Below are 23,905 nucleotides of genomic sequence, written 5' to 3'. Positions count from 1 at the left end.
TCAGAGCTGATGAAAAGAGAGCCTCCTACAAAAAAAAGGCATAAAAAAATTTTAGGAGTTATGGAGTAAGAAACAAAAGGGACTGTTTGTGTAGTCAAAACCTAGTTAAAGGCTGGGAAAAGTGGTTAGAATACATAAGTCAGCATTTGGATAAAAAAAAATTGCTGGTGAGGTGACTCCAGCTACCACTCTTTGAATAGGTGCTGGTCAATATTTATGATTTTAATGACTGGAAGGCAAAGGGAGCAGTAAGATAATATGATTTTCTGCTAGCAGCTGATACCAATTATGCAGTGGGAAGGAGGGCTGAAAGATTGTGACTAGAATGGAAGATGCAACATAAGCAGTGGCAGGGTGCAACATGTTTGAAGGAATAGTTTAAAGCATTCAGACACATGGCTGGGCTCTGAATTAGCTCTAGCCATTCAGGAAAACATAAGTAGCTATTACAAAGACAGCTTGATAAAGATGTCCTTGCCATGTGCAGCAGCAGCAGTAAAGAAAAAAAGTGAATAAGATGCCTGCATATGTGAAGAAAGAGGTAGACTTGGAAGATGTTCTAATATCCCTGTAGACATGAATGGTAAAATCTCCTGTGGAGTACTGTGTGTGTTATGGGTCATTTCTTTGCTAGAGACAAAGCAGTGATATACAGGGGCTAGAGGGAGCAGATGAAAGTGTTTAGTGGCCTGGAAGGCAGCTTCAATACGGGGAAAGCATTAGGGATACTGGAGCTACTGAATTATAAAGGGAAGGAATAAAGCACTCCACTGCAGAGAGCACAACAGTGTGTGACAGGAACACTGAGCACAGGGCTGGGGGGAGGCTTTGCAGTTTTGGGGATGTTTTTAGGCAGTGTAGCAGGGAGCAGAATCCACCCCATTGGGTTCTCCTCTACATGACACTGCTGCCAGGCCAAGACACAGTTTCACTGCTTTACTACTCTTCACAATACACAAGTGTGGGAGCAGAGGAGTGGAGATAACATGGGGCAGATTTGGTACTGGGTTGGAGCAACAGAGGTGATGTCTGAGTAATGCTGTGTTGGCTTATCACTAAATGTACTCTAGTGCCTCAGTCCCTGTGTTGGTGTAAAAGTGAGAGATACCATGATCCTGGGGTCTAGCTTTGGATGGGGAATTAAAGCACACCAGCTGTGCTGTGTCATTTTGGTCAGTACATATTTTCATCCCCTCTCTGATGGGAAGAATAGCAGGTGCTTGTTTATTTAAATGCTTAAAAACCATACAGAAAAACAACAAAGCGTTGTGTAATATAATACAAAGATGTGTCAACATTCCATGAAATTAAGATGCAACAATTGATTCTTTATGTAACACATAATTAACCTGGGGATCCCCATTGTGGATGGCATTATGAAGACAAATACCTTAGGAAGAATTTTTAAAGTGGGTTAGATGCTTTGAGTAGCATCTGCATTTACATTAGCCAGAATAAGTATCATAAATCATTTTTTCCAAAGCATGTGATGATGATCACCAGCCAGGATTAGAAAATTATTTTACACCTATGGTGAAACATGTCCAAACTAGGTAAATTCATAGGCTTGGGTGGGCCAAGAGGCTGCTCTTTTTTCTGTGCACCAAAGTTATTTATAGGCAAACTTTTAAGTGAAAGAAGAGGGAAAGAAAAGTGATCCAGGTATTAGGTTTCCAATTTAGACTCGCAAAACTTCAGCTTCTTGCCTTCCCAGACTGCTTTTAAGAGCTAATGCATTTGACACAGATTCTGAGACACACTTTAGCCCCACCTCACACTTAATCTCCAGATACCTTAGGCTATAACCTGCCTGTGACTTGGTCCAGGTTCCACAGTGTTCAGATAGCAGGAAAAAGTATGTATGTGAGAGAAAGTAATGGATAGACCACTGATAAATTTTCAAGGCACCATCAGATGGGGTGACACTGGTTAGCCTGCTGCAAATGCTGGGAGCATGGTGAAGAAAGGTGCTTTCTTGAAAAAAGCACCTGATTGTCTCCAATACTAGATAATTGCTTTTCTATCCTTGCACTGCCCCAGAATTCCTATGTGACTTGAACAGTTCCCTAGTTCTGTTTCACGTCTGCCAAGAGGGTGGCTTGAGTATCCTGGTGCAGCATTTGTTTTCCTTTAGAAATTAGGGTGCTGGGGTGTATGTGTGTGTCATTATTATTTAAAACAATGGCATTAGCTATTGTTTTTTGTTAGCTCTAATGTCAAACGCTTGCTCTTTGACCTGTCACTTTCAAGAAATTCTTCTTCATCAGAGGGTGTAGTCAGCTTTCTCCTCCCCAAAACCATCTGCAGTCCTTAGATTGGAACTTGAGATTCTCCTCATCCTGTCACTGAGAAACAGTGCAAATTCATACAAAGTGCACAGTTCTGGCCTGGCATATCATTCACTCAGCCTCTTCAGTTCTGTTTGGAAAGACAGTGTGGGATAAGGTGAAAGATTGCTCAAGTGTGTGCAACAAGAGGGATAAGCTGCTGATGCTAGTCCAGGTCCATCCAGGGCCTAAAAATAGGTCCCTAGTGTGTCACACAGTAATGAATGAGACAGAAAACCAATGTACTGCTCAATTTTATTGAAAAGCAAGAACTCTGCAAAGTATAGCATCTGCCTACATGGTTTGTCTGAGTAGGGTGAAAATACCCTCGTTTCTCATTCTCTTTTTGTTCCCAGCATAACCACCTTTCACAATTATGGCCCACATGAAAAAAAAAAAAAAAAAAAAAAAAGAAAAGTATTGTGCTGTTCAAGAAACAGTCTGTCAAGGTTGGTCTTTCTGGTGCCCTGTACCACCTTCAGTCTCATTCAGTCTGAACACCAGTTCAGACCAGGTTTAACAGCAACCAATGGCCGTGGAAGTATTCCCTGTTCAACTAACACCTCTGTGTGTGTGTACAGTCTTCGAGGAGATGGGAAGTTAAATCCACCCTTGCAGTTCTGTGTAGTTTGTAAATTGTTGACATAAAACAAGAGGTAACAGCGTGAGGGGTAGAGTGGCTAAGCAAAGTAGGGAGCTCAGGTGCAACACTGATATAATTTGGCTCTTCCAACACATGATGAACGTGTCATGTACTGAGTCATTTATGGGAGCTGATTAAGGAAGGGAGAAGGGATGCTGGGGGAGGAGCAGAGAAGGAGGAGAAATTGAGGAGGGAGAAAAGGGAGAAAGGAAGCAGCCGAGGAAACACTGTGAGGGAAAGATGTGGAGATAGAAATGTCGGACATATAACTAGTCAGTGGAAAGAAGGAGGAAGCCTTTCCCCACAGTAGACCTGGAGAATTCATAATCTAAATAACTGTTTTTCTGGGGAACTTGGCAACAAGTTTTTGTTTGTTAAATCCCCAGTTCTCCTGTGAGCAGTTTGTTCAGGACACTTTCCTCAGCAGATTGGTGGAAGCAGGTATTTCATCTTCCCATTCGCTCCATTCCTTGAAGAGTGTTGCCTGTGACATAGGTATCTGTAACAGTAAAAGAGCCCATATGAATGATTAAAACAATAATGACTTCTAGGCTTCTGTACTGTCGAGGTTTGCTTGGCCAAAACACCAGCTGAGCTCAGCAAAAGTTTTATGAGGGGATTCAAAGCAAACTGGGCCTTTTTCCTCACCACGTGGCCAGAGTATCAGATGTAATGAGGACAGACATTCAGAGCAAGGCACACCTTCACACAAGGGTGTGAAGATGGTCAAGGTTTCCATTAGCTTTCTTCTTGCTATCTTTCCTCTGTATCAGCATCCATTGACCTCAACAACCCTTCCTTCTTTCTCATCCTTTTATCTCTCCCATCCTTTTATCTTCTGTGTCCAACTCCAGTCCTTCTCATCTTTCTTTCTAGAAATTCCTGCTAGCCTATTTTTTTCCTTGCATCTTCAGCCTTTTCTGCTCACTTAATCCTCTTGAAATGTTTTGGCCCAAATACCAATCCACATCCCCTCCACTTCATCTGTTTTGCATGCTGTACCTGCTGCTTAGGGATCTCTGGGGCATGAGAAAACCTGGCTTATTCCCTGCTGTCCTAGTTGTCTAAATAGCCACTTCCTCAGCAGGTGTCTGCATATTTTCATTCACAGGGGTTGAAAGGACAACAACCTTCAGGGCTGGCTCAAGCTAAAATTAAGGCTGCAGACACCAGGCACCAAATGGTTCATTCATCTCCCTGGTTTGTCCTCTAGAGCCTGCAAATGCTTTCGATTAGTATTCTGAGGGAGAGCTCACTGATGGAATTAGTGAGAAACCAGACTGTCAATTTATTTATACCCAGCCTTAGGGCATAACCATTGTGCATGTGTAAAGATATTGAGATGCAGAGAATATTCTGTAAGCGTGTATGTATATGTGTTGACTGGAAGTGAGTTTGCAGGGAAAAGCTGTTGCCCCAAGGACTGAACAGTGACCTAAGGTGTGGGAGCTGCTGAAGTGGCCATGCTGAATGCCAAAAATCCCTTTTAGGAAACAATTGATCCCTCTGAAATTTTCACTCTGCTTGTATTTATTAGTATCTTCCAGTTCTAATTTTATTGTTTCTCTCATTACCCTTGTGGATAAATCTCTAATTTAACTCCTGGAGTCTTTCCACCTTCTTCAACAATATCTGTGTTATAGAATTATTTCTGCCTTTGGCTGATAGAGTATTTAAAGAATATGAGTAATGAATAACGAAGTTTTTCCATTTCATTGTCATTTAGCCTGGGAAGTATTTTAAGGGCAAGTTAAGAAATATTGGAAACATTTAGTTGTGGATATTTATTTGATGCATCAGCACTGCGTATGAACGAACTGTTTATCCAATACAATTTGATCAGTTTTGTTTAGGAAAATTTGCATTGACAATATTGTGGTGATAAGTATCTTTTTCCTCCTTTTTTTCCTGCTCCCCCATTTTGTATTATAGACAGTGCCAATTAAAAGGTACAGGTGAGCATCCTACTGTCCCAGCAGTTACGCTAGCAACAGTTTTGTCAGAAAAGACAAAAAATGAGTTTGTTTAACTAGACCAAGTCTGATTCATTCTCCTGATTGACCCTGTTGCCTACCTCTGCAATTTGTTGCTTGCCATGAAAAATAAATACATCTCAAACTTGGACTGTTATTAGGCATCACCTCCTCCCCATTCTGCCTGTTGCTGTACGAAAATGTGAAAAGAGATTAAGAAAAGTGGTTCAGCTCCATTATTCTCTATAACAGCCAGGAAACAATTAACCTGTTATCCCTTAACATGATGTCTGCAAGAGATTATTGCATGACAGGGCCCATGGGACCAATTTGTATTGTGCAGTGGAACGTGATGCATCAAGCTGATCCTGGTCCAGGCTGGTACTTGGATGTAACAGAGAGCAAAACCTGTGTGGAGATATGAGCTGATCATCAAAGCAGGATGGCTTAGCTGGCTTGTTTCTGAGGTCGGACTTCTGATAAGCTGGTCTCCAGCTTTCTGGTGCAGGGATGCTGTTTCCTACATCAGAATTTGCTTAGATTCTGTTGGCATGGGAGATTTTGCACCACGCTCTGCTGCTCACACAGATGTGACCAAAGGAGGGGACAGAGCTGTAAAGCATCATGCTACAGAGAAAGATGGGGTCACTGAGAATCCAGGCTGGCAGGACACTGCAGGGCAGGTGCTGTCAGGCACAGCAGCTTCCTCCTGTACAGCTGTGGCAAACTGACCGTGTGCTGGCACTACCTGTTAAACTGAGACAACCTTCCACGACAGCAAAGCTTACTTCATATCAGCTTCTTAACCAAACAAAAGTGCACTGCTTCTGCCCTTCTTTTCTTCTTTATTATCTTTATTATCGAATGTTTTCATAACTCTGAGTTATGAACTCTAAGCATAATCTCAAAATTTTAGAAATTTTTGTGCTATGTGGTTACATATATGCTTGGAGATCGGGATTCCCTTTCAGCAGTGCAAATGGGACTGATTATTAACCACTACACCAGCTTCTGACACTGCTGGCAGATGCCATCAATACCATTAGTTCAATATGTCATGTCTGTCTACAGCTTCAGTTTAATGATAGTAGTGCTCTTCACCTCCAGCTCCATCCTCTGCTCAGAAACGAGGAGGGACGAAGGAGAGGGAAAGAATGATCTGAGTTAAAATAAAATGAAAGTCTGTTTCTGTTTGAAGTGCATAAAGTATGTTAACAGGTAATACTCAGCTGAGTTTCCAGCTGTTACTCCTGAGCTCTCTGCTATCAAAGCAATATGGGTCCATCATACAGCAGCTAACTACAGTGCATGAGCAATTACTGAGGCTTCTGAGGTGTATTACAGTTTTATTATTATTATTTCTCTGCTTATAGTTTCTTAAGGCCTCTTCATATCCTGAATAAAGCTCTAGGGAGCCATAAAGCCACAGGCTGAGTTTTAGCACAGTTACTATTCAAGTCTCCTGGATTGATAGCTATTTAGTATGTTACCTTAATCTTGGAAGCAAGACCCTAAGATGAACCCCAGGGAAAGCCTCAAGATGTTCTTTGTATTTTTTGCCCCTGAGAAAATAATACCCTTGCTGTGGAAATGACATATTTTCGCTTGGAATTGTCACCACTTCTGCCTGCTGATTGTAACTCTGTCACTTTAAAATATCGTAAGTCTTTTAAAGTAAAACAATAAAACATTTAGGAATCTCTGCAGAGCTGCTGAACATTGTTTTGTGTTAATGACCCTCAGTTTCTATAAGCTTCTCCCTCTTTTTTCTTCTTCTTATTAATTATTGCTACATTATACCCAGATCTTGCTGGGCAAAGCTTGCAGTGAAAGTAAATAGGAGGAGAGAAGAAATGATGTCAGATATTTGCTCACCGTGATAAAACACTTAGGAGAGTGTTCTGAGAGTAAAACTCAGCTTTCCTGAGGCTCTAGACCTTGCCTAGCACTGAGGCTGTGTTTTCTCAGATTGTCTGTGTGCTTTTCTGTGCAGGTCCTGCACTTCACTAGTTGTGCAGCCACTCAGTACATGTTTGAGCTCTGGATTATGTTCATCATAACGAGGGATTCGTGCTTCGCTCATAGGACCTCAGAAAAGAAACTGAACTACAATATCATTTCCATAGGAAAAATTATTTGTGATCACAGAAGGTGTTTTTTATACCAGATGATATTTGCATGTGCTAGACCTGCTAGAGGTGAAGTGATGGTGATGCTGTCCAAGTAGTTTGCATCCTCTAACAAAAATGTACCAACAAGCTTTGCAAGAGAACTGCAGAAGTTTTTGTGAGAAATCAATTCTTTCTTCTATTCACCTGCCTGGTTTTGATATAAGAAATAATCTTTCAGCTATTCAGAGCTACTCAGACCCAAAAGTCTCAAAGCATTTTATAAATACAACAACTTCATATTAAAAAAAAAAAAAATCAACATATGATTTCTCAGTCCCCTATCACGGACTACTGGACATGTATGGCTTCACTGCCCATGAGGTGTTCACTGACAAATATCTAGCAGAGAGTCAAGTGCAGGCTGTGCTGGTGTGGAGCTCACACTGTGCACAAGGCTGGGGCCAGGACTTAATATGTGGCCTCCCAAGAGTTGCTAAGGAAACAGCCTGGGAATGGAGCTGGAACTCTCACAGGAGGTTGGCTGCAGAGATGTTTTGTGCTGCAAAAACACACAGGGCTGATACTGGCAGAGGCAGCAATTGATCCAGCCCCTGATGTGTTAGCATTAAGGAGTGTGTGTGATGCAGTCACTCAATGCTAAAGATGAGGGATTTGAGAGTGTTAGTTTCTTTTTGGTATATCTGATCTTTGTTTGTCTCCTGCCCTCCTCTCAGCAGTTGCATGAAACTGCCATTGATTACAATGACTTACTTCAGTGCAGGCCCTTGGTGTAAAGATCTTTGCTAGAGCTTTATTTTTTTAATTAGTGAAAAGACAAACACAGACTATTCATAATCAACAAGAATCCACAGCTTGGAGGATTCCTCTCTTGAAAGATGATGTTGATAAACCAAACCCTGTTTGTGCCATCAGCTTTTAACAGACTGAGAAATTCCTTAGAGGTGTTTGTTATTTTGCAATTACTTTGCAATTGATTTTCTTAAAAAACAATTCATAACTTGTTAAAGATCTCTTCCTCCCTTTTCTCCCCTTGCCCGGTTTCCTTTTCCATCTTTGCCACTGCCCAGTGTTTAGAACCCTTTTTTTTTTTTTTCCCCCCACTGCTTAGGGAGATGACTTGTCTACAAAGAGAAACAAAAACTGAGCCCCGAAGGTTTGTAAAAGTGGATTTACAGTTGTGTTCTTCTGGGTCCCAAGTATAGCTCTTAAAATGACTTCTTTTACAAATGTAGTTAAGGTATTTAAACTATTTACCTCTCTTTCCCCATTTATAAAACACAGTCTATTTTAGGTTCTGTAGACTGTATGCTGTTAGTTAATTTACAAATGATTCTATAGGGGAAATTTCCATATCACGAATCACTGAATGAACCCCTGGTTCAGAGAAGGAGGAAACTAGGAGTCATCCTGCAAAACAAGCCTGACCCTTTCCATGTACCTGCAAAATGCTCATTCAGCATGGAAACCTTCTGCCTCTCTCCATTAGGGCCTGCAGCTGGGAACGCAAGAGCTGGAGGAGATGGGAAGCAAGTTTTGCCTTGGGTTGCTGATTCTGCATCTCAAATCCGTGCCCTGCAGCAAGGAGGTGATGGCTCAGGCAGCCCTTCTGCTAGATCTGGAGGAGGAGATAACAGACCGGGCACAAAGGTCAGTCATAGTAGTATCTAGAGGGTTTTCCTTTGGGAATCAAGTTTGTGGGGATATGCTTTGGGTTTAAATCTGCAGAAATGGACTCTCCTTATGGCTGAGATTTGCATCTTGTGAACTGCAGTGTATTGAGAGTAATCGGAAGTGAAGATGTAATTGACTCCCAAAGAAACTGCTAAAACAGCGGGTCCGTGCCCTGCAGCCAACCTTGTGGAGAAAAACAGTGAAATACAAGTACCTGGTTTCCATTTTCTAGTGATTTTTCAATTTTCCTATCCAAACTGGTTACTGGAGGATGGGGATGGTACTGCCCCAGAAAAATGCCCCGCAGGAAATGTTTTCCTGCTCACTGGGGTGTCGCATGGGGTTCTGTCCACCACAGATCCTCCATGGAGAGGATGTCTTATAAGGATGACATTCTCTAAGTTGGTGCAGCATAAGGAACAATTTTTGCAGACTATAAAAGGATTTTAATAACATGGTTTAGAAACTCTAGGCCTCATTCTGCAAGATTAAGTGTAATCTAGCTCTTTGAGGTAGGACAAGGAGGTCACTAGAGCCTCACAGCTTACTGCTGGTGTATCATTACATCAATGGAAATCACACTCTGCTGCTTCCTAGACTAGACCCACCTTTACCAATTTAAAAAGAGTGAACTGTTTGTAGTTTAAAATTAGTTCTGTTTTGTTCTGGTGTTACCACAAAAGGACAGAGTATCCTTGCATGATTTCTATACTCTCTGCTTCAGAAAATGAGTAGGTGTGAATGAAAATACCTACATTTTTATGTACATTTGCCAAAGTAGAGTCTGATGTGGGGTTCTTCAGATATAACACAGATAAAATCTGTGCAATTTTTTTCTTATGTGCTTTTCATCATGAACAGTGGTGGCTTTAAACAGCTTGCAGACTATCCCTATTTCAAAAGTCTACACTGTCCTGGCCCTAGGAAATCCTATGCACCATGAGTATTGAAGTTGAGACAATGGCTCTTACTGTAGCTAATGTGAAAGTGTGTGCCAAAAAATGGCCTTCTGACATATCTAGAAAAAGGTACAAATATAGGTTATTCTTAAAAGAGCAGTATTCACCAATATCAAAAGAAAAGTATTGGTGTTGCTCAACCTTGACAAAAATGCAAGCTTTATTTAGCTATTAGGGGTTTATTTAGTAGAAATCAAGCAGAAATTAAGCTGTGAGCTGTGTGAGGCATTGCACAGTGCTCATGTTAAATACATCTCTTTCAATCTAATGTGTTTCCTATATATCTATCCGTGAGTGCCCATCTCTGTAGTACTCTGGGTGACAGGTCAAGCTGTGGAACAAGAAGTTAATCCAGCACTGGATAAAGCTGACTCCCAGATGAAATGTCTCATTGAAAAGGTACAGAGATCAAAATCTGTGGAGCCAGAGGTCTCTTCTGTTGTGAAATCCCTGCAGTTCATGTCCTGCATTTGTCTCTCTTTGCCCTCGTGTCTCGTGTGCGTGGCATTGACTTGGCATCTCAGCATCTCCTCCGACAGCAAACATTTTCACCTGTCAAGGTTCATAACTCTATGTGTCTTTTAATTTTCCTCTTCAGGCTCTCTCTGCTCTGGGTATGGTGCAGCCTTATTCTTTCACTGCTGCTGTGAAGGGGATGAAGGAGCAGGGTGGACCCTGCCTGCTTCCCCAGAATAAACTATTTGCTGTGCACTTTATATAGCTCTCTCAGAGTCAGTGGTCAGTAAATTGGAGCGAGGTAATAGCTGTCAGGAAAGTGACTGGTCTAATGGAAGCATCCTGTGTGAATGGGGGATTTCTCACACCAGATCAGGCCCATTGTGTTCAGTGTACTGTCTCCAATGAGCCAAAAAAAAGATGAAAGAAGCCCTTAGAAGACCTAACTAAACACAGTTTGGTACACAGGCAAGAATGTCTTCCTGTCCCCACTTCACAGTCTCTCTTTCCCCTAAAGTTTCAACTACAAATGGAATAATTTACAAGCATGAACAGGGGTAACTCTTGGAATAAGTTCAAAGCGGAGGCAAAATGGCAAAGTAGCTGCATCTGAAAATAAGGGAGAGGGACTGAACTTCCATCAGTGGGGCTGTACAGCTATTGAGACAGCTCAGTATTTCCCTTAAATCCAGGAAATCCTTGGACATTCATGAAGCTGGCCTAACAGTTCTGTGTCAGTATTTCCAGTATGTTTGTATGGCAGCTGTCTCATGAACATGCCAAGAAGTGGAGAAAAGTAAAAGGTGCGGCACACACAGAATGTGTATTAGAGCTACAAGGTGTGACAGCAAGGAAGAGGAGTTAAATTGCATCCAAGTATTAGTTGGTGTTTTAATTAACAACCTGTGCTCCTGGGACTTGTCATATTCACTGTCATGCTTATTCAGGCACTATCCACCCTCATGTAGCACAAGACCTCCTTAGGGACTGAGTTGTTGTGGCTTTTCTTGTCACAAGGGATATTTGGGTGTTTTCTGTATCAAATAGCCCTTTTTCCACCAGCATGGAATAGTGTTGCTCTTATGGACCACTCTGCCTAGGTCAAGGCCAAGTATGCAGAGAATTTTTTGGGCTTTGCAGTTGCCTTCATAAAACAAAGCCAAGTGTCAAGTGTTCATAAGACCAATTTATTCTGCCCTCTCTCAGACTTTGTCTCACAAGACACTATTGTCACGCCCTAGGAAGAATTACTGATTTTGAGTTTCCAGCATCCCCCCATACCTTGCAGTCAGTTCTGGCATTCAGAAGCTCTCTGCTGGGAAAATGAAATGCAGCTTGTACTTCGGACATCATGTTTTTTGATAATAGGTTTCATGCCTCATTTGCTATAAAAGTAATTAAGTTCTAAGTCAATGCTGTCCAGGTAACTTCACATTTGTCATGACCACAAGGAGGATGGGAAGTGACTGTTCACATAAAGCAGGTTTGAGAGAGAGAGAAAGCAAGAACAATCCCCCCTCTATAGGTATCCTCCCCTTCTTCCTCGTAGTTTGAACTGGTGGTACATTCCTTCATTTTCTTTTTTTCTGCCCTCCAAGTTATGCTAGGAAATGTTTTGCATATACTGCAGCAGTTGTAGCCATTTGTTCATGAGACATTTTCTTTGTTGACACAGGCTTTTGTGTAGTCATTTTCTGCTGACTCAGATATTACTCATCTCATGTTTTTCTTCATTATTTCTTACCTTTCTTAGGCAGAGCCAAATCTCTCTCCAAGCCAGATGGGGTGGAGATATGTCTAGCTCTGCTATTAATCAAAAGCAGAAGGCTTAATCATTGTTCTGGTCCTTTGTCCAGATGTAATCTTTTCATTTTCGATACACTGAACAGTTAGATTGGTCAGTGTATGGATGGCAAATCCAAGAATTGACAAGGATTTGCAGATCATTTGAAACTGTGCTTGCTGTTCTTCTATACCACATTGATGCACCATCATGATCCTGGATAGTATTGAACTGCTGGATTTCACATCTTTCTCTATAACGCACCTTTCCCTGATTATGGCTGAGCAAGCAATTTTTCTCATCTTTTAAGCTGTGTGGCCAAAAGGTGATTCAGATCAAATTAAGGTGATTTTGCAGAGATAAAGGAAACAAAAAAGAAGACAGTTCAAACCACAAAATAATACAGATGAAGCAAAATACACTCACTTCATTTAGGACATCCTCAGTGCATCTTTGAATAGCAGAAATGTGGTCTTAATCTGCATGCAGTGATGCAAAATGGTTCCCTGGTCTGGTGGTTTGAGCCTTCCTGTGCTTACAGGTGAATGTGTGTTTCATTCCTTTATGTTGTTTTATTTCGACTGTACAAAGTGAAACAAATTTCAGCTCAAGGGTTTAAGTGCAAAACAGTTACTTCACCCTGCAAAATATCCCATCACCTCTCAGGATGTATCAGCAGTTGCAGCATCCAGTCCCATGAGGCAGACTACACAGTTGGACTCTGAGGAATCCTCTGACATATGACTGAAGGTGCAAGTGCTCTTTCATCATTTAACAAATCTAATACCAGCAGGAATTATTTGACCATTTTGATTCAGATTTCTATCTGACTGAAGTTTCATTTTTCCGTAAGTAAATATTTGGTGCATTTTTAACCTTGATCATCTGCAGACATCAAATACCTCGTGGCAGCTTTCAGAGGAGGAGGCTGTTTATTGATTCCATTTTTTTCTCTTAGTCACAAATTTTATTGCTGGTAAAGGAATGTGAAATTTCTAATGCTGTATGAGCATCACTGGATGTGGTATTCCTGTATTTGGATGCTAAAGAGAAAAGTGCTGTGGGACTGCATTTACCTAAGTAAGGTAAACTACATGTCACTATGACAGGGCAGAACATGGGGCAAAGGGGTTTCTAATGCGTTTTGTATAACACTTGTGAGAGCACAGTCCAACATTAATGCAATGTGACAGGTGTGAGAGTAACTGAAGCTGGACTTTGGCTTTGGAACAGTCTCATGTTGCTGTAATCATTTAGGATCAGTTCAGGAAATGCCTTAACTTTGACTGTTTTTATAACAGTCTCCAGTGATTTTTCACACTGATGTTGCAGAAGAGTGGTACCTTCTCACCCTGCCAGGATCTGACCTAAAGAATTGCTGCCTCTGTTATTGAGAGGAAAAGACCTCAGATTTTGAGTTTGGATCTGTTACAGGATTTAGATTTTATTGTTGTTATATGCCTTGATAATATTGTTTTCTAAATAAAAATGTGAACCTTCTTCCACCCATCCCTTCATCCTTCTTATCCTGCAGTTGTGCCTCTCTCCTTTGCTGTTGTGGGGATGCAGGCCCAGAGAATTCTTTGGAGGTTCAACCAAGCAATACAGCCTATAATGAATATATTTGGTATTCAGGAAGCTTTCATGTAGCTGTTCACAGGTGAGCTGCTGGAATTCAGGAACTTTTCATTAACACTTTCTGGAGCTGTCCCTATTTTCCTCCTATTGACTTCTATTATTCTGAAATACTTTGTGAGCTGCACAGCTTCTGTTGACTGTTATCAAATGCCAGCCCCAGTTATGCCAGGCTGGGTATAAGTATTCATGCTTACTTCAGAGATAATTAATTTCTCATTTCTTAGCTAATAATAGCAATTTAAATAGATGCAGAAAACGAAGGAGAGGAAAAGAGCAAATGGAAGAGAAAGAGATCATAGAAGGAACTTCAAACATGCACAGAAGCACTGCTTGCTATCATATCTGTCTGAGGTTATTCAAATTACTGTACTCGTACAGATCTGACTGGACTACAGATAATGAACTTGTATATATCCAGCAGAACAAATGGGCTCTGCAATGCCCTTTCTGTGAGGCATATCACTGTGGTGCTGTCTGGTATTAGACATTTTCGTATTGATTAGGAGCATCTGTATTTCTGTGCTGCAGTCCTTTTCCCTTAACATCTAACTCGAAATAGGAAAGCCACTGGGGCCCTTCACATGCTGGGAGAGAAAAATAAAGCTAAAGGCTGTCAGGGGTCCAGATGTTTATGGAGTGTTCCCCAAAGGAATGCATTATGAAGGACGTACTCTTTCCTCTGAGGTGGCCCCTGTAGAAAGCAGGATAGTGCTGATACCAGAGTAGATGTTGTTTTTTCTAAGATGATACAAAGGATGGTGGGAGGAGCAGTTCTGTTTATACTATTGGTCATTTTGAATGCAGTCAGAGGCAGGATTTCAGACTGAACATGTCACAGGTCCAGTGCTGAAGAGGCAGGTTCAGAGGACCATATATAGCCTTATATAGACTATGTACACTGCAGCAGTAGTTGAACACTGGTTGCATTAAATTTGGGAATCTGGCACAATAGCAGGAGACAACTTTGTCAGTGCAACTCTACTGATGATCCCTGTCCTTTGCTTTCAGTTGTTTTGTATTATTAAGAGGACATGGATGAACAAGGTATAACTGTGGTAGGAGTCTTCAGGCTGTTGGGAACCATGGGTAAACAATAAGGCTCTTTCAAGGATCTTGATTGTTTACTATTTCCTTGGGGAATTTTTCCAGTTGGTATTCCTAGAGTCCCAAAATAACCAGGCACTTGTGAAAACTAGAGAACAGTCAGATCTTTCATACCAGTATGTGCTATAGGACCTTCTTTGAGGCAGGAGAAGCAATGGAATTACTGAGTAGGATGAAATGCACTTCCAGCCCTTTAGAAGAAAACTCATTTTTCAGGAACTTGTGTATTTTTTCTCTGAGTTGTTCTCCTTATTGCAGTGGTCACTTGAGTGACCTCTAATTAATGTGTCCACAGCTCCCACCTGAGACTTCTGAGTAACATGGTCATGTAGGTGAAATTTAGACCAGTTGAGGGTCAAAGCTGGCCCATGTTTTGGAGAGTTAATCATGTGACACAGAACACAGGAACAAGATACTTAGACCTGCCTTATCTGTATTAAACACTTTACCATGTAGAGTTCAACCATCTTGGACCCAATACAATGGCTCATATGTCCAAGCATCACAGGAATTAAAAGCAAACCAAAATGAATGCCAGTGGTCTGTGAGACGGCACAGAACAGAAGGTCTCCCCACCCAGCAGTTGCATCAGAGTCTCACAATCCTGCACAGCAGGATGTGGTGGAGACAGCAGTGCACATATTGCCACAGTCTAAAGTAGGTTTCCTGTCATCAGGGCTAGAAGGAGCTGAAAAGCTACCCTTGGGACCCAGTTTTTGACCAGGTCAGAAGTTTGCACCTGTATAAGTTATTCAGACAATAAGAGCTAAGGAATCCCAAATGATTTTGGTGTAACGATGCTCATAGTCTCATTGTGTCCTCATCACTGCATCCTTTCTCTGCAAGGGGAACTTAAGAGTAGAGATTTTTGTTTTCAGGGCAAATACTGTGCTGCAGGTCCTTTAGCTCTGATGTCCAGCCTACAAATGAGAGTCTGGCCAGGCCTCCTGTACTGTGCTGACAGTGTATGGTTGCTATCTAGGAGCATATCAAAGAACCCAGCAAGACAAATGAGAGACTAAATGGTTAAAGGGATAGAGAAGGCACAGAAATTCATAATTAAAGCTGTCAAGTTGCAGTAAAAGGAGCGCATAGCCTGGAAGGAAAGCGGGTGGGCGAGTAAAGTGTCATATTTGCAGGTGAAAGTTGGCACTTGAACAGCATTTTAAAGTACTCCAAAGCCACCTCCACTGACATCTCAGCTGTATTGTATATTCTGTCAGAGGCTCCGGCTGTTCAGTGTATTGTGGCTGTGACTCACACACAGACCCTGCCTCTTGCTGCCTCACTAGATATTGTACAGAGAGATGTGGCACTGTGTGAGACGTGAGATAAATACGTGCAGGTTGTTGTTCCAGGGCCCAGCACACACGTGTACCAGTGTGGATGAGTGCTTATGCACAGACGTACAAATGTGAAATAAAATAAAAAAAGGAGCCCCTGGTGGTCTAGTGGTAAAGGCGCGCGCTATCACCGCCGAGACCCGGGTTCGATTCCCGGTCAGGGCCACTCCCGGGCAGGTGGGGCTCGTTAGCCCTTAAAGGCAACCCACCTACGTCCTAAGGACCTCGCTGCCACCGTCCAAGCTCGCTTGGCCCCGGCAGATGAACCTTAGGGTTAAAGGGTGGGCTCAGTTCCGCGCACACTGTGTCTCACCTAAAAAATCCAATGCGCAGGCTGGAAGGTGTAAAGACCTTCCCCGGATCTTCACTCGTGAAGACTGGCCATTATATTATACAAATGTGAAAACCAGTCCCTTGTAGCCCCTGATAATTTATTGCATTCTCTCAGAAACCATACAGATTTATTAGGATGTGTATGTTAAATGTGATGTTGGTAAAAAGAGCTTGTGAGAATTAGACTGGAGCTGACACTAGAAGGATGTGAGGGGGAAGATGCACGTGAAATTAATACTTTGCCTTTTATTTTTTGTCTGCAGAACAGAAATGCACTTGAGCTAAAAATCCCAGATCAAATTCTAATGAATGTGGAGAAAGTTCTCTTTCAAGCACAAGATGGAGACCCATCCCTTTTTGGCCCTGGTCAGTCTGTAGCACTTAGCAGTGTAGCACAGTTAAGGGATCTTCTCCAGGAGAATTCCAGGCCAGACCACTGCCACTTTCTCATCACTGTCACAGTGCAATGTGAGAGGTGTGGGACTGATTCCACATTGGAACACTGCAGATGGACCTGTGATGTGTTGGAAAGACCCAGTGTGCACATGGGGCTGAGAATAATGGTAAAGAAGTGGGAATGGATGCCAAGAAGTATTGGCAGAATACTGTGGAAAATTTGGACTCTGAAAGAATTGGTTTGGGGTTTCAATGGCCAAAACAAGTGGGAAATCAACTCTGTTTCTTGTTCCTCCCAAGGAAAGATTGTCACTTCCTTCTGTTCTTGTCTCTGGGAAGATACTGAGGATTTGGGCAGTTGCTGTCTGGACCGTGAATGCTAAAGGAAGTCAACATGCCAGGGCAAGGGCTGCTATAAGAGCAGGAGGTAGAAAGAACAGTGTAATAGAAAAGAATAAGCATTCCCTTTGTCTCTATTTGGGAGTGTTCCCTGCCCTGTTCCATCTCGCATTCCTGTTTCTATTTGTTCCTGAGAAAACTTGTGGGTTTTAACTGGAGTAAAATTTAAATTTCTGGAAGATCAAGTTTCATTTTTAGAGTAACAGTAGCATACTTTATGGTTAGACTTTCAACTATATCCCTAACTATTTAAAAATACATAATCAGCAGCTTTATCTATGGCACATTATTCACCATTTAATCTATAATGGCTTCCTTTTAAACGTTAACAGTTACTACCTTAAATCCCTATTTGAACATGAGTTTGAGGATTTGGACTTGTAAGGTAGAATAAGCAATAGAAGTAGCTGAATGCCTGAAAAAGATTCTGCTATCAGAACAGTATAATCAGAAATTAAGAATAAGGGGAAGAATAGAAAGCATCTGTTCTCTATTTCTGTCTAATCTATTTGTTCTGTCTAGTCTACCCAACAAGTTTTTACATTATGCTGTACTTCAGAATTTTTTCTGAAGTTGCCATTTTATAGCATCCTCTAAAAAGTACCAGCATCTCATTAAAAGATAAAAGTCCTATGCAATTCAAAGAGAAAGCAAACACCCAATTTCAAATAACAAAGCTCTGTCTCATCTTCCATTGAACTGCAGGGGGCAGCCAAGAATTTGGGTAAAGTATTGCTACCTGGATTTATCTTGTCAGGCTTTTCCTAGACTTCATAGTTATTTTTTGTTCTAGGTCACAACTTGTGTTTTCATCTATGAATAAGTGAATCACAAGTGAGGATCCAGTGTAGTATTTTAATACAGTTAAATGTCCCTTCTGACAGTGCTCAGCATTGGAGATTTTAAAGAGGGATACAAGAAATTGCCATAGTGGACAATTACAGAATGTCTCCACCCCTGAGGGAATGACTTTCTATCTTCAGACAGTGATTTATTTATACCTGGGAACATGAGAATTTGTAGCATTTCAGAATAATTAGAATAACAATAATTCTATCTAATGAAATGTTCCAGTGCTCTCATTTTCTATATGACTGCCTAATGCTCTCTGAATCTCACACTGCTCCTGGCTACACCCTGCTGTCTTGTGAGTTTTGTAGATTAGCTGCATGTTGCGTGGAAAGAGAAAATATTTCCTTTCATCAGCTGGTCTTTCACCTTTGTAAATGCACCTTTATCCTCTGCTGTAACACAGAATAATTGGGAGTGCCCAAATTGCCAGGTATTTCATAAACAACTATCACCTCCCTTATCATGCATCTAGTCATGAAAGAAGCCTATTTTTTTTAGTGTTTATATGCCTCTAAATATTTTTACCACCTGCTTTGGACCCTGGTTATTTATGTGGTACTTTTTAAAGATACAGGAAGACAAGAATTCAGGATGGTTTTTCTAAGGGAAGTGTAGCATTTGTTAAAAAACAGCTTTGTAATATTTTCAGTGTTGTCCATGTGCCTTGTCATTGAGGTTTACTATTTTCAAGAAGCATGGTAGTTTCCTGGATGAATCATCTCTATCCTCACCTGGTTTGATGAACTGTATTGGAGAAACCATTTTACCTGTAAGCAGTTGTCTTGGAAGATTATTGGCCACAAATGGGGGTGGTGAAGGACACCAGAGTCTCTCATGTGAGAGTGCATGCCCACAAAAAGTCACGTCCTTTTTTAAAAACTTTCAGGTTTCAGTGTTCATGTGTCTGGCCTGAAGATATTGCTTGTTCTTAACTAAATATTCCAGAAAGGATGAAGTAGAAAAGAGACAATCGAATAGATGAGAGTATGATGCTGATAGTTTGTGTATGATACAGAAGAGGGATCAAAAGACAGAGGGTCCCAGTCAGAGGTGGATTTGGAAGGATCTGAGCAGGCCAAGACTTTAACCCTCTCCCTGCCTTCCCCTGCAGCTTATGGAAGGGATTCTACAGAACCTCATTTCAGGAGCTCAGGATTAAAAATAAAAGGGTTGAGCGGAAATATAAATAATGGATTAGGCTGAAAAATTGGTTTAGGCACTTTGACAATGTCTTGGAGGTGTCTTTGCCCCTTTCAAGGAGAAACAGATTGGAGACATGAGATGCAGAAACACAGCTTTTGTTCACTTTTCTCTCTCACGGTTTAAAATCATATCCAAGCTCTTATTGTGCAAATGTACTGTTCAGGATCAAAGACTTATCTCTGAGCAGAGAAAGTCCTTGGAGAGCAAGGCCTGAAGGCTAAGCCTACAGTGCTGCTGCAGCTGGCTGTATCCTAGTCTGTTTGAGAAATCTAGTCATGCATGACCCAGCACCTGGTGATACAGTGAAGTTGGGAGCAGTGTACCTCACATCCTTCCAAAATGTTTGTTCTTTGCTCCCTTTGCCAGCTCAGGTCCCTCTGGAGGCCATGGTCCATCAGGAGTTTACCCTCACCACTGTCAGGTGTATTTAAAGTTCTTCTGTAATGCAACATCTACTAATTCCTGAATATGGAATGAAATGGAATACTCTGTCAGAGGGCCTGGAATTTATCTGAGAAGGGATAATGGATAGGATCAGTTGAGGTCTCTGCCCTTTTCAGTGTATTTTTCCTCATGTCTTGTTTCTGGCATTTCCATCCACTCACAGTGTGACTCTAATAGCAACCAGCAATAGAAAGATCTTCAGTGAGACTTCAGAGCTGATGCCCTGCAGGTATGACAGGAACAGCCATGAAAGCAGTGTACCTCTTAGCATAGAGATCTCTCCTGTCTTGTGGTGCTTTCCTACCTTTACTGCATCTCTTTGGGATGCTGGATTTGTGTACCAAGAAGGCTGCTGTTAACACAGCTCAAACACCTCACAAACAGAGGTGTCCTTGATCCGTCATTAAAAATGTCCTTCACACGCTGTGGCATCAGAAGGAAGGTTTGTGATGCTAATTGCTGGCAGCACTGTTCTACCATGGATGTTACAGAGGAAGCCCTAGTACATTTTGTTTTACTTTGGGGGGAGGGGGGGTTGGCTTGGGGTTTTTTGTTTTGTTTTGTTTTGTTTTCATTTGTTTCCCTGCAGGGTGTGTAGAGAGCTGTGAGAGTAGGCTATCACAGGAAGGTGACCTTTCCCATCCCTGTAGTTTCTGTTGGGGGGTGGGGGTGAGGTTTTTTTGTTTGGTTTGGTGGGTTTTTTATCACAGAGTGATGTTCCTGTGCACTTTGCAGCCTTGCAAGACTGTCCTCTTAGGTAGCATCTGGGCCTGATGTAATCAGGCAGAGTTTTCAACTGCTTCACAGCCTTTACACCTTCTGGGTGTCCAGCTTAACCTCCATCTTCTCTCTGGTAGCAGCACAAGTGGGCAGGACAATTTCCCTTCTTGTTTGCACCTTGCTTTTCTGTAACTTTCCTGTGCTCTGTAAAGATTCAGAAAATACAGGTATGGAGGCATATGCTCTTATTTAGTCCCTGATGATGGGTCAAAAGTGGAGATTAATAGGACAGGAAATGTGCTTCTACTCTGCAGTCAGAAAAAGAAATTCACTGGAACTAAATTAATCATGAAAGAGGTACAAAGAAGAGAACAGATTATCAGGGAATTAATTCATTAATTAGATTCATACCAAAATTCAGAAGACGGTTTTCTTCAAGATAACAACCGAGTTCAAAGATTGGCAAAGCAAGGGTTGGTCTTGGGGTGCACACTATTTTATGTCTGAACTCTGTATGGTTTTATTTTAGCCAATATTTGCCTGGTTATGATGTTAAATCAGAAAAGCTGCAGGAAGGCATCCAGCAGCTGGCATCATCTAGCCACAAAGTGTGAGGACAGAAGCTGTTATCAGCCCACTCACATCCCTAAGCTCTGGTTCCTGGTGTTAACAGAAGTGTGGGAACCCTCTCTGTTATGGCACCTTGCTATATTTAGAGCTTGATTGCAAATCCTCTGGTGAATAGCAGCTGCTTTTTGGTGAGTGTTTTTTCCATCATGAGGGTGAGCAGAAACCACATGCAGATTTAAAGGGTGGTAAAGTGCTAAAACACTACCCTCCATTTGGCACTTCTCAGTTCACCCTCTTTGTTCCAGTTCTCAATGGCAGGGCAGGATGGAGGTAAGTTCCTACACACTTCCAAGTAGATGGAGTCTGGCTGCAATCTCCTTGCTGTTATAATGGGATGCTTCTCTACGTGACTCTTTCTAAGGCTGGGCTGTAGCTTGGACCCATGCTTAATTGAGGACCTACACAGCCCTGTTCTTGTTAAATCAAGATTTATACTGCCTGTCTTGCTCATTGCACTTTAGTATAAGCCTGTTTGCTGTGCAAGCAAGATGTGCCCGTGTTGCCAAGTACAGATTCTCTGGTGAAGGAAACACAGGAGGGAGAAGAACAACTCACTTTGCCACTACCTGGTAGTCTGTGCTGCAAAATCCCTTCATAGCCTTCGTAGTGAGACCTGCTGCTGCCAGATGCCACGAGGTCCGTGTCACTGAGCTGTGCTATAACACAGGCTGCTGCAGTGGAGCTGGTGATCAGAGTGTTGAGCCCGGTTTTTGTAACACGTTTTTAATGAACTAGCAAACCACAGCTAAACACTGGTTGAAATGAGAGTGAATCCATGTGAAAAAGGCCCCCTGCTTTCTCACTTACCCTTTCCTGTTCTTCTGCTTTTGCTAACTCTCAGCAGGAACGCAATCAAACCTCACTCGGGAACATCTGAGCTGCCTATTTGTCACTTAGGACTTCCTGGGTAGTGAAGTTTCCACATTGTTTATTTAGAGTTAAGTGTTCTGCTGGGTCTCTTATCATTTTCTGTAAATAACAACCGTCCTCAAAATTCTTCAGGCTGATTACTGAGGCTGACAATCTGTGTGTTTTGAGTTGCTGAGCTGTATTAATCCCTAATATACTATGGTTTGTGGATGGAAAAACTAATGCATTGAGGATGTCACAAGAGAGAAAAGCCAAAGGACTTATTCTTCTTGGGCACGTGAGGTACTTTGGTTGTGATGTGAATGAATCTCACAACAGCAACAGTGTCAAAAGTGTTAGAGGAGTCTGCCTTTGAAATCAATGTGAGAGAGATTTTATAGCACCAGAAATAATTCCTTTTTAGAAAAGATGAGGCACAGCACACTTTATTTTTATGTACCTGTAGCTTGTCGTGGTAAAGTTTATTCCACTTAATACTGTAGTTGATGACAGAGGCAGAAACACATACACACAAACAAAAACAATGCCCAAGACTTTCAGGCCAACCAAATGGATTCATAACTTTAGTAACCCTCTAAAAGTTACATATCTGGCCATGACAGTTTTTAAGCATTTCTTTACTGTCATTGAAAGCAATTCATCATATCTCTCTTACACACATTTCATAGGTTCCACTTTTATTTAGTAGCAGGATAACTAACTAGGGAATGGTATCTCACAGGAGTGAGGGGAATAAGAAAAAAAGGAAAAAAAGAGAAGGCTTAGTCTAGGGCTGTAACCTCCTTTCTGTTTTGGAATCTAAAGCTCCTAGTATCAGAGTGGGAAAGCTGGAAATGCGTCTCCTTAGACCCAACTGAAAGACACATACTACCAGACTTTGCTAAAAAAGAGATGGGAAAATTAATACCAGGTCCATAGATTATATAATTGTACAAAAGTCAATCCAGAGCTTACACTAATTCAGTCCTGTGGGATCTACACCAGACTGATGAAATAGCAGCTTGTTCTGTGGATATGACCCAAGGCAATTGAAGATTTCCCGGTGCTTTGGAACAGGACAGTTAAGAATGCAAAGTTCACATTCAGGGAGCAAAATATTTTGTTATTTGTCCTATTAATGCAAAAAAATGCTTTGCTGCTTCTTTTGTTTCCTTCCTTCAGTCACAACAAAGGAATGTTGCAAGTGGCTCCAAAAAACAAAGCCTAGAACAGAAAAGATGTTTAGAGAGAAGAGATTAGATGAAATTGGTAAGAAAAGAATTCTTGGTGCCATGTTCCCAGCTCAGCCTTCTGAAGGGAAGCCCTCTGCTCCTGATCTGTTATGATTCAGTTGGCAGCTCTGCCCAGAGTGGCCTCTCTCCTTCATCTCTACTGGCATAAAACAATACCCAGAGATAACAGCCCTGCCAAGCCTGGTTGCTACTGATGCATTGTACACAGCTTTCACTAATCTATTTGTGCCTAACAGCTCATCAGTGAAAGCTCATTCTAATTCCCTTCCTTCTGATCTTCTATGGACTTCTGAGGAGGAGTGAATTTGCAAGAAAGGAGTGACCTGTGATGCTCCCTTGGTGTAGCTGTAGCACGAGTGAGTTTTATTCAAGCTTTCCTTTAACACTTCACAGTTCAATCAGGGCATGTTGATACAGACTTGTACCTCTTCATCCTCCTGTCTTTTGACCTTACAGTGATTGGCTTTTTTCTCAGTCAGCAGAGACTGATTTTCCTGGTTTGGGAGCCATGTGCGGTCTTATCCCTGCCTCCCATTCTGGTATGCAACCATTCCTGCTATGGTTGGTGGAAAAGGATGAAAGTCACCCAGACCTGACCTCTTACAGCCCTGCTGCTCCTTTACCTCTGCTCTGACAGTTTGCATGGAAATTATTCCTCCTATATTATCATTGTGAACTTTTAACTTTGTTTGTGTTTGTATAAAATTGGAGGAGTTAAGGGGTGGCAGGGATCTCTACAGGTCATCTGTTTCCCACAGTGAGGATCAATTTTACCTATATAATTCCTGGTATGTTAG

General features: G+C 41.7%; 1 protein-coding gene across 1 annotated transcript in view; it reads left to right on the top strand.

Moving 5' to 3' along the window:
* Positions 1-23,905, top strand: part of AGBL1 (AGBL carboxypeptidase 1) — a 251,982-nt gene that overhangs the window by 159,533 nt on the left and 68,544 nt on the right. The window contains exon 22 of the mRNA XM_050309740.1: positions 8,562-8,722. Coding sequence (XP_050165697.1) covers positions 8,562-8,722 — 161 coding nt within the window. The remainder of the gene's footprint in view (positions 1-8,561; positions 8,723-23,905) is intronic.

Source organism: Myiozetetes cayanensis, unplaced genomic scaffold (genome assembly GCF_022539395.1).
Source record: "Myiozetetes cayanensis isolate MyiCay16 unplaced genomic scaffold, myiCay2020 scf14, whole genome shotgun sequence".
In the NCBI taxonomy this organism is placed as follows: Eukaryota; Metazoa; Chordata; class Aves; order Passeriformes; family Tyrannidae; genus Myiozetetes; species Myiozetetes cayanensis.
This window is presented reverse-complemented; position numbering and strand designations above follow the sequence as displayed.